General features: G+C 43.0%; 1 protein-coding gene across 1 annotated transcript in view; it reads right to left on the bottom strand.

Moving 5' to 3' along the window:
- CNTNAP4 (contactin associated protein-like 4) overlaps positions 1-12,115 on the bottom strand; it is a 380,481-nt gene that overhangs the window by 1,456 nt on the left and 366,910 nt on the right. Inside the window, exons 22-23 of the mRNA XM_006860153.1 lie at positions 10,675-10,893; positions 10,329-10,400 (exon numbers count right to left, since the gene is read on the bottom strand). Coding sequence (XP_006860215.1) covers positions 10,329-10,400; positions 10,675-10,893 — 291 coding nt within the window. The remainder of the gene's footprint in view (positions 1-10,328; positions 10,401-10,674; positions 10,894-12,115) is intronic.

Raw genomic sequence — 12,115 nt, forward strand, 5'->3', positions numbered from 1 at the left:
TGACTCAAGCCATTGTGTTTTCAATAGCCTCATATGGATGTGAAAGCTGGACAGTGAATAAGGAGGATCGTAGAAGAATAGATGCCTTTGAGTTATGGTGTTGGCGGAGAATACTAAAAGTGCCGTGGGCTGCCAAAAGAACCAATAGATCTGTTTTGGAAGAAGTGCAGCCAGAATGCTCCTTGGAGGCCAAGATGGCCAAACTTCGTCTCTCACACTTTGGAAATACTGTCAGGAGGGACCAATCACTGGAGAAGGATGTCATGTTTAGTAAGGTGGAGGGTCAGAGAAAAAAAGGAAGACCCCCAACAAGATGGATTGGCCAGGGTGCAGCATTGATGGACTCAAGTGTGGCAGCGGTAGTGAGGTTGGCCCAGGATCGGACTTCGTTTCATTCTGCTGTGCATGGGGTCGCTATGAGTTGGTTCTGACTTGATGGCACCTAACAACAACAACATATATATATGTATATATATACATACACACACACACACACACAAATATACACACATGCATTGTTGTTGTTGTTAAGTACCCCTGAGTCTGTTCTGGTTCATAGTGACCCTGAGTAGGCTTTCTGAGGAACGACTGGTGGGTTTGAACTGCTGACTTTGCAGTTACTAGTTGAGTGCTATCATACACACCAGGACTCCATACCTGTATATACACCTATGTGGGAGCGCAGGGTTTCCATAGGGTAAGCAGTGGACTGTGAACAACAAATCAGCAGTTCCAGCCCTCCGACTGCTCCACAGGAGAAAGGTGAGCTTTCTGCTCTAACAAAGATTTACAGCCCTGGGAACTGTATACAAAGTCACTAAGTGTTGAGACCAACTGGACAATATTTAGCAGAAACAGTATATATCTGCATAATCCAGATGATCAGAGAGCTAGATTACTTCCATATATGAAATACTGATTACTTGAAATTACTGCTTGTAAATCTCTTAAATTCTGTAATCCCTATCTCTATTGATAGTTCTGCACGCTGGCTTTACATTAAGACAACAGTCATCCAAGTGTGATCTCTGTGAGAGCCCGTCCCCAGAGTCCTTTGGGAGGCTCTACAAGGTTGAAGCTACTTCCATTGCGATTCTAAGATGCTCTTTGCACTCATGTGCACATAAGGTTGGGTAACCACCCCTGGTAAAAGAGACGGATGGAGGTCAATGATCTCACACTGCAGCAGGCGCCATGGACTTCTTCATTGCCAATCCATCACCCAGAAAGTCGGCACGTACACTTTCTTACAGCCATTCCTGTTTCTAAGTCTTCACCCCTGAACACATGTCTTTTTAGTGGTCTGAGAGAAGGAACAGGAAGCGCACCGAAAGCGCTTCTGCGGCACTGAAATAGGGCGGTGGCCAGGAAAAGTGCTTCGGTGAACGTTTGCGCCTGCACTGAGCCGCTTCAGGTTTCACACAACACCGTGTTTGCTCACAAGAACGACGGACAAGATATGCCCGCTCAGACGTGGGTGTTTGGCAGGCATTCTCTCGATAATAAATGCAGCAAATGTGTTGCTTTGAGAAAAAACAAAATGACAGGATAGTATATGTTGACAATGACAAAATTTGAGCTTTCAAATGAAAATTAGAATTTGGAAAACAATGTGAACCTGACAGCTTCCCAACATTTTACTGATGAAATGGGTGGAGGTGTTAATGGAGGTTTTTGAGACAACACTAAGTACTGAGACCAGTGGGGAAGGAGTTCAGAAATCAGGATTAAATGGGAACCACCTACTGATCAAAACCTTGTGACAGAAGTCTTGAGAGATGTTGAACCCTGTGCCCCTCTTTGCTGGAACAATTGTAAAGCTTTGCAGGACACGCCACGGTGAGCAGCTGAGCAGCCACATCCTGAGGTGTGTCATTAAGGAAGAACACCCATAAACATTCCATGATTTCATGGGACATGCCATTAAGGAATACTACTCATAAAAATTCCATATTTTTACTTCCCTATGAGGTATTTTATGGGTCAGATTGGTTTACCCAGCATTCTGGGCATAACCTTTAAGGGCAAACCTTCTATTGGGACAAAGGAGAATGCCAGCCCCTCGGAGGCTTTGAACCAGAGTCCTGAAGAACCATGAACACTCAACATCTCAGAATAAGTTTTGTTTGTTCCTACCAGAGATCTTTGTGGTAGAATCCATCTAGAAGAAATACTGCAGACACACTTACTTAGCATGGCCCCACCTCAACAGGGTTTCTTGGAAATCCCCATCTATCCCCAGAAAGAAACATGATGCCTTTTCCCCATCCAAAACCTTTTAAACCCCAACAAAGCCTTTGTTCAGGGAGATGCAGCTGAGTGTTGGGTTAAACCCATTCCATCTCTGCTTGCAAGCCTTGTTCCCATAATCAACTTCTGCTTGTCTGGAAACCCTGCCTCAACTGACTATTTGTAATCAGTAGAAGGCAAGACCCCTCTCTGGTAGGGCAGGGATGAGGCTAGCCCTCCTGGTTGCTGTACTATGAGAGCCGTGGTGTGGATCAAATCTAGTACTGTAAAATCAGGATCCTTCCTTGCAGTTCAAAATGACTTTATTGAGTTGTAACGTAATGCAACCAATTCAAAGCCTGGAAGGTTCTTATCAGTCACAGGAGGTTCATGAGCACCGAGTGTGATGGGAAAATTCACCATGGCCAATAGCACCCTAAAAGCACATTACTGGACAGATTGGTCAGCCTTATGTTGAGAAAAGTAAGCATAATAAAAATGTGGTAACCAAGTTCCACACTTACCATCTGAGGATTAACAGACGGTTGGCTATGACGATCTTTGGTATTATTATTACTGCTATTAAGTGCCATGGAGTCAGTTCCAACTCATAGCAACCCTGTACAGGGCTTCCGAGGAGCACCTGGTGGGTTTGAACCACCGACCTTGTAGTTCACAGTCCAGTGCTGATCTCACAGTGCCATAGCAGGAGTCTACACTAGGACTAGTAGTGTGAGGTTAGAGCCTTCCTTCCAGTTCAAAGTGAGCATATCTAGTTGTCATATAATAGAACTGGCCCACTGAGGAGGAACCATGCTAATTATGTGTGTGTGTAGTATTAGTCTGCATATGAATTATATTACTATTAGTTGTATTGATGAAGAACACCTTGAATCAGAATATTCATTGGCTATTCTATAATTTGTCTCTTAGCAAAGGAAACCAGTAAACATTGCTATTGTTTGACTATAGGCCTCTGGTTTAGAGAGAAATTCGGAAGCACTTCAGTGTGAAAAACCTTCTGAGAGTGATGTAGAGTAGGAGGCCCACTGGAATGGAACAGAAGACCCCACCATTATATTAGCCCAGACAGCACATCGAGACAGTCAAATAATTCATGGACGCCTCTGGACTTTGTCAGCTCCATGTATGTGATTTATATTTTTTATTTCAGGGTTTGTTGTATCCCAGAAAAACCTTGATCTCACCTGATACATCAAAACAAATAAGATTGTCTGAATAAAATATGGCCAGCTGCTTGATCTTAGGGCTTTTACCATCTGAAGAGCTCTGTGAATGTACTTTTGTAAGAAATCGAATTCAGTCCATTCATTTCTGAGCCTGCTCATCTGTCAGCTGGTGGTACTGTAGTGATTTCTGTGTTACTATTGGAAGCTATGCCACTGGTATTTTAATTACCAGCAGGGTCACCCATACACTGGGCAGGTTTCCGCAGAGCTTCCAGAGTAAGACAGACTAGGAAGAAGGAGAGTCAGACTACTTCTGTGAAAGTTCAGTCACTGAAAACCCTTATGAATAGCAGCAAAACATTGTCAGATATAGCGCAGGGTCATTATGGGTCAGAACCAACTTGATGGCATTTAACAAAAACAATGACATAAGGAAGACCAGTTCATATCACTAATAGTCAGGTTTACGCATCAATCACTAAAGTCAGTGATGATGGGACTGAAGAATCCTACCAACTTCTTCGATCTAAAATTGATCAAACTTGCAATCAAGATTCACTGATAATTACTGGTGACTGGAAATACAGAGGTTGAAAACAAGGAGGAAGGGTCAGCAGTTGCAAAGTATGGTCTTGGTGACAGAAATGATGCTGGAGATCACAAGATAGAAGTTTGCGTGACCAATGACTTATTCATGGCCAATACCTTTCTTTAAACACCAGCAAAGGGATGTAGTCAATTTGATAGTAGAGATAGTAGAAAATCTTCAGGCAAAACAAAGCTGGGTAGACTGTGGATTAGACCACCAATTTCTCCTTTGCAGTATCGGACTGACGCTGAAGAAAATGAATACACGAAAATAAATACATCCCACCTGAATTTAGAGACAATCTCAAGAACAGATTTATTGCATTTTACACTAATAACCAAAGACCAGAAGAGCTGTGTGATGACATCAAGAACATGATGTCATTAAAATGACAAGAAAGACAGAAAGAAAGGGTCAAATGAGTATCAGAAGAGACTCTGAAATTTGCTCTCCAGAGTCAAATTGCTAAAATAAATGAAGAAATGAGGAAGTAGAGGAGCTGAACAGAAAATGTCAAAGGTTAGCTCAAGAAGGCAAAGTCAAGTATTATAATGAAATACGCAAAGATGTGGCATTAGAAAACCCAAGGGGAAGAACATGCTCAGAATTTCTTAAGTTGAAAGAACTGAAGAAAAAAAAAAAAAATCAAGCCTCAAGTTGCAATATTGAAGAATTCTATGGGCAAAATATTGAATGATGTAGTCAACCTCAAAAGACAATGGAAGAAATGCAGAGTTGCTATACCAAAAAGAAGGTAGTGTATGATCAAGAACCGATGGTACTGAAGGAGGAAGTCCTGGTGAACTGCAGGCAGTGACAAAGAACAAGGCTCCGGGAATTGATGGAATTCAAATGAAATCTTTCAACAAACTGATGCAGCACTGGAGGTGCTCAGTCACATGCCCAGAGATTCAGACAGAAGACAGCTACCTGGCCAATGGATTGAAAGAGATCCACATTTATGCCAATTCCAGAGAGGTGACCGAACAGAATATAGAAATCATCAAACAATATCATGTACAACTAAAACTTTACTGAAGATGATTGAAAAGTGATCGCAACAGTACAGCAACAAAGAACTGCCCAAAATTCAAGCTAGATTCAAAAAAAATACGTGGAACAAGGGAATGCGGTTGTTATTGCTGATGTAAGACTGATCTTGGCTGAAAGCCAAGCATGCCAGAAAGATGTTTGTCGTATGCTTTTGACTGTGTAGATCATGACAAACTACAGACAACATTGTGAAGAATGCATATTCCAGAACACCTAATTGTATTCATAAGGAAAAGGTAAATATACCAAGGCAGGAGTTAAAACAAGAGATACTGAATGGTTTATAATCAGGAAAGGGATGTGCCTGGATTGTATCTTTTCACCATACTTATTCAGTCTGTATGGTGAACAAACAATCCAAGAAGGTGGATTATATGAAGAAGAATATGGCATTAGGAATGGAGGAAAATTCATTAACAACTTGCGATATGCCAATGACACAACCTTGCTTGCTGACAGCAAAGAAGGCTTAAAATACTTACTGATGAAGATCAAAGACTACAGCTTTCAGTAGGGATTGCATACCAATGTAAAGAAAACAAAAATCCTACAAATGGACCAATAAATAACATCATTATAAATAGAAAAAAGAATGAAGTTGTCAAAGACTTCATTTTGCTTCGATCCACAATTAATATACACAGAAGCCGCAGCCAAGAAATCAAACAGTGCACTGCACTGGACAAGTCTGCTGCACAAGATCTCTTTAAAGAGTTAAAAGGACAAAGATATCAGCTTGACCACTAGGGTATATATGACCCAAGCCAGGGTAATTTCTCTAACTTCATATGTACGTGAAAGTTGAGCAATAAATCAGGATGACTGTAGAAGAATTGGTGCATAGGAATTCTGGTGTTCTAAAAGAACACTAAATGTACCATGGACTGTGAAAAGAACAAATGTATCTGTGTTGGAAGAAGGACAGCCAAAATGCTCCTTAGAAGCCAGATAGTAAGACCTCGTCTCTCATACTTCTGACATGTTATCAAGAAGGACCAGTCCCTGCCAAAGGACATCATGCTTGGTGAAACAGAGGGTCATCAGAAAGATGGACTGACACAGTGGTGGCCACAATGGTCTCAAATGTAACAACAATTGTGAGGATGGCAAAGGACCAGGCATTGTTTTGTTCAGTGGTGCCTAGGATCCCTATGAGCCAGAACTAACTTGACGGCATCTCACAACAAAAATAAGGCGCTCCGGTAGTGCAGTGGTTACGAATTGGGCTGCTAACCTCAAGGTCAGCAGTTCAAAACTACCAGCTGTTCTGAGGGAGAAAGATGAGGCTTTCTGCTCTCGTAAAGATTTACAGCCTCGGAAACCTTGTGCAGGGTCACTATGAGTCAGAACCGACTCCACGGTACTTAACAACAACTACTATGACTAAAACAGATTTCTGTATAGCTTGGTCAGAAAGAAGTCTTCTTAGATCTATTTCTTAGATCTAAGTCCTATTAGATCTATTTCTCCATCTCATGCTCTTTACTGTTGACTTTGCTTGCAAGCCAAGATACAGATTATTTGAAAATGCAGACCACAGGAACATTAGCTAATATGAACAGTGACTGGAAGGATCAAGTACAGGTTCATGTTGCTGTCATTAGCTGTGGGTGAGTTGACCCTAAACTCCTGGCAGCCTCATGTACATTAAAATCGGACCTTTGGGATCCGTATGATCTTCACTGGCTGATTTTGGGAAGTAGATTTCCAGGTCTTTCTTCCTACCCCACCTTAGTTTGGGAGCTCTGCTGCTACACTTGTTCAGCATTACAGCACCCATTCACGTCTCCCCTGACAGAGAGGCTAAGGCTGCACAGGAGACACCCCGGCCAGATCTGCTACATGGCAGATGACAATGCTACCATGGAATCTCCACTATCACATTGTAAATGGTGGTGGTGTTGTGAAGTGCCATCAAGTCAGTTCCAACTCATAGCGACCCTGGATAGGGTTTCTGAGGAGTGGCTGGTAGGTTGGGACCACCAACCGAGTGGTTAGCAGTCCAGTACGGATCCTACACACGACACCATGACTCCCATTGATAAAAAGTGAGAGCAATTTGAGTAACTAGATAAAGAGCTCAGACTTCTACCAGTTAGAACAACACACAGGAGGACAGCCAACTGTGCTTGAGGAGATAAATATCTCATGGTCTCGGACCAGATCTTTGGAGCTTAGATGGCCATGACCAGCGCTCTGCCGCTGAAGCTGGACACCACTGGACGCCCCGAGCTTGGGGAGCCGTGAGCAGAACCCATTCCATGTGGTCTTTGTCAGCTCCATCATTCCAGCTCAGTGGGAATGGCACAGGTGGACTAAGCCTTGTTTCCAGTCCACAGTAGCACTAGAAAGTCTTACCAACATCTCTCCCTTGACTCTGTAAGTCTTGCCAATGATCGTGGTCAAAAGCAGCAACGTTCTAAAGGTTAAATCATTTGTTCGAACACTAATTTGACAAACACTCTATATTTGTATCTAGAGTGGTTGAATTTTCAGAAAGAGCACCTTTTTGAGACTCAGGCAAGATGTTAGACACGAGTCTTGGTTTAAAATGATGAAGACATTTAAAACACTACAGCTCTGAAGGAGAGTTTGCTGTGCAGTGTATTTCTATTAGACATGCATTTAGCATCCTCTCTTCCAATATGCTTTGGTTTTGTTTGCTTGTTAGGTGATAAAATAGGTACCTATGTTAATGTATCTTTAATTTGTTGTTGATGTTGTTAAGTGCCTTCGAGTCAGTTCCAACCCATAGTGACCCTGTATAGGGTTTCCAAGGAACGGCTGGTGAGTTTCAGGCGCTTTTATTTACTGTTAATTTGATTAAAAAAAAAAAAAAAAAGGAACCGAAGTATCAATTGTTGTTGTTGTTGTCAGGTGCCATCAAGTCGGAACCGACTCATAGCGACCCCATGCACAGCAGAACGAAACAATGTCCGATCCTGGGCTAACCTCACTACTGCTGCCACACTTGATGCCATCAATGATGCCACCTGGCCGATCCATCTCATTGGGGGTCTTCCTCTTTTTCTCTGACCCTCCACCTTATTCAGCATGACATCCTTCTCCAGTGACTGTTCCCTCCGGACAATATGTCCAAAATATATACCGAAGTATCAACAGGGGTGCTATTATCTTCACAATGATTTAATTAATTCTACTTTCTAATGTCTAAATAGATTCCCAAGGGGCCCTGGTGGAACTGTGAGTTAGGCATTGGGCTGCTACCTGCAAAGTTGGCAGTTCAAACCCACCAACTGCTCTGGGGGAGAAAGATGAGGCTGTCGGTTCCAATAAAGGTGACAGTTTCAGAAGCCCAATTTCAGGACACTGTGAGCTGGAATTAACTGTCAGTGGCAATGGTTTTACATTTTGTGGGTTTTTTGTTTTTTTTTTTTGTAAATACTTGAAGGAAGTAGATGTCTAAATAATCAAATCTATTAAAAAACAAACAAACAAAAATATATCAGCAATAAAGCCCATAGAATTACCTGAGTATCTGAGAACACATTATTTTTGGTATCATATACAAAGAGTCTTGGTGTGGTGCTGTGGGTTAATGCACCAGACTGTAAAGCCATTTGAACCACAAGGTCGGCGGTTCAAGCTCACCAGCTGCTCCTCAGAAACCCTGTACAGGGTCGCTATGAGTCAGAACTGACTCCACGGCACATAACCACCACCACTACCATATCATATGCAGTCATACAAAAATATACAATTATTCTGTTATATTGCCACCCAAAATAATGTGAGTTCTCAGATACTCAGGTAATTCTATGGCCTTTATATATGTCTATATCATATGCACAAGGAGCTCTGGTAGCGTAGTGGTTACAAATCGGGCTGCGAACCGGAAGGTCAACAGTTCGAAACTACCAGCCGCTCCGCGGGAGAAAGATGAGGCGATCTGCTCCTGTAAAGATTTACAGCCTCGGAAACCCTATTCAGGGTCGCTATGGGTCGAAACCGACTCGACGGCACTTAACAACAACAACAACATATCATATGCACAAGGAGCTCTGGTAGTGTAGTGGTTACGAATCGGGTTGCGAACCTTAAGGTCAGCTGTTCGAAACTACCAGCTGTTCCACGGGAGAAAGATGAGGCTTTCTGCTCCCGTAAAAATGTACAGCCTCGGAAACCCTGTACAGCGTGGCCATGAGTCAGAACCGACTCCACAGCACATAGCAGCAACAACAAATATCATATGCACGGAATCCTGGTGTGGCGCTGTCGGTTAATGTGCCAGATTGCAAAGCCGTTTGAATTGCAAGGTTGGTGGTTCAAGCTCACCAGCTGCTCCTCGGAAACCCTATGCAGGGTCGCAACTCGCCGGCACTTAAAACAACATCAATATATCGTATGCAGAATGTGGAGAAAATGTGAATAAATAAATACTTCCGTAATCTGATTAAACACAACCTTAGCTGAATTAATATGAAATAAGCCTATCTTTTAGAGTTGATTTTGGATAAACCATGTCTAAGGGAAAACGCTGTCTTTATTGCTTGAGAATATATATTTTCAAACTTGTGCTTTTATCCTACAATTTAGAATACCAATGACTCCCTTCAGTCTATTTAGCCTGGCATTTAATAAAAACACAACTTGAGTGTGACATTCACTTCTCTTCCTGATCATTGTCGTTAAGTGCCGTCAAGTCAGTTCTGACTCATACCAACCCAGTCCAGGGGTTCCAAGAAGGGCCAAAGCAATATAAAACATATGACTAATATAAATCCTACGCCTTCCCTGTTATTTACACAAACACTTACAAAAGCAATGACGTCCATGAAGACAGAAAAAAAAACAAAATCCTCCCCCCACCAAACATATTCATAATGTGCTAGGGGCTTACAGTGGATATTTACACTACAGGATTAGCACTGGACTGCTACCCACAAGGTCAGCAGTTCAAACCCACCAGTTGCTCATTGGAAACCCTATACTGGGTTGCTATGAGTTGGAAGCAACTCTATGGCACTTCACAACAACAAATAATACTCATTATTGCACAGTTTAACAACTATTATTTGAATATGGTGATTCCATGAAATCATCATTTATTTATGCTGAAAAATCTCTACATCAGCTGGGAATTCAGTCAGATTCTGCAAGATCATCTCGCCCAGTAAGAAAGCACTCCCTTGTCCTCACTGGTCACTGCAGGACCATTGAGAGCCACTGTCCATCCTCCCAAGCACACACCACAACTAGATGTAACGACACAGTCCACGGAAAAGTCCCTTCACGCCTCCTCTTACCTCCAATTACTGCCGAGTCCCTCCGGATTGCATTAGCTGTGGGTTCTCTGTCATCAGCTGTTCCAGAATGATCTGCAGTTAAAAGACCACAAAAGAACACAACGAGTGACATAGGGAAGTAAAAAGGAGGAATTGGAGAAATTCATAAATGCTTGAAAATCCAGAAGAAAACACAGGTAATGGTGGGGATCCCTATATTTCTAAGTTTAAGCGATGCCAATTGCAAATGGCCCACGTGATTAAGAAATTGAAATTCTAGAAAAGAAACAGAAAGTTAAACCAAAGAGACCAATGCTAAGAACCCATCGAAGGATGTAGCACAGGGAAAGGAAGACCCACAAACCACCTGCAAAGGAGTGAGTCCTCTCCCTTGATGTGGCGTCTGGGCCAGTCTGGGCCACACAGCTGGACTCGGTCACATGTCCCTTTACAATGACGGGAGCTGGGTGGCTGGGGTGCAGAGCAGCCTTCAGAGGGGCCACGTGGCTGAACTGCACGGCAGAGAGGCAGCCCAAGAAGCCGTGCGCACCAGCCAGTGCCGTCTCCTGGTCCACATCGCTGTGCTCTGGAAATCCAAAGAAACATCACGATGTTGATAACTTTGTAAAGTGCAAATGAGCAGCAACTCAAGGAATGAGTACCATCAGCTTCGGGCACTGGCAATAAATACGGGTGTTTGGTTGGTTGTGGAGTTGGTTCTGACTCATGTCTAGGGATTCTGAGACTGTATATTTTTATCGGAGCAGAAAGCATCATCTTTCTCCCAGAGTGGCTGGTAGATTCGAATTACTGACCTGCAGTTAGCAGCTCAACTTGTAACCAATCACGTGACCTGAGCACCTTGGAAATGAATATTGTTGTTGTTGTTGTTGTTAGGTGCAGTCAAGTTGGTTTCGACTCAAAGCAACTCAGTACAGGGTTTCTGAGGAGCGAATAGTGAGTTTGAATCACAGGTTTTGTGGTTCAAATTGACCTTTTAGTCCTGTGCTTATCCTACAGTGTCACCCCAGAATTCTGGCAATAAACACACAACTATGAAATTCCCTTCCCTTGCCTTGAGTCAGACCCAATAAGTCAGTCCACTAGTACTGGTGAGGTGGCCCAAGTGAATAAAGAAATATTTTAAGTAGGGCTCTGGGCTCTGGTAGTGTAGTGGTTACGAATAAGGCTGCGAACCTTAAGGTCAGCAGTTTGAAACCACCAGCTGTCCCGCTGGAGAAAGATGAGGCTTTCTGCTCCCGTAAAGATTTACAGCCTTGGAAACCCTATACAGGGTCGCTATGAGTTGGAACCGACTCCACGGCACATAACAACAACAACATGGGTTAATGCATCAGACTGCAAAGCTGTTTGAACTTCAAGGTTGGTGGTACAAGCTCACCAGTCGCTCAGAAAACCTATACAGGGTCGCTCTGGGTCGGAACTGACTCAATGGAACTTACAACAACAACAACAACAATTAAATTTAGTGTGATGTTGTAGGCTAAGCACTGACCTGCTAATAAGGTCAACAGTTGATACCCACCAGCCACTGCTTGGAAACCCTCTACAGGGTTGCTATGAGTTGGAACCAACCTGACAACACTTACCACCACCACAATCAAACATGGGGTCTTGCTGTGGTGCTGGATAGGCACTGGCCTTCTAACTGCAAGGTTGTCTGTTCAAACCCACCAGGCGTTCCTCAGAAATCCTATACAGGGTTGCTATGAGTTGGAAGTGACTCCATGGCACTGAACACCACCAGTTAAACAGAGAGTACAAACTCTGGAAAGGATTGAAGCCAC

This window comes from Chrysochloris asiatica, unplaced genomic scaffold (genome assembly GCF_000296735.1).
Source record: "Chrysochloris asiatica unplaced genomic scaffold, ChrAsi1.0 scaffold00037, whole genome shotgun sequence".
NCBI classification, from domain to species: Eukaryota; Metazoa; Chordata; class Mammalia; order Afrosoricida; family Chrysochloridae; genus Chrysochloris; species Chrysochloris asiatica.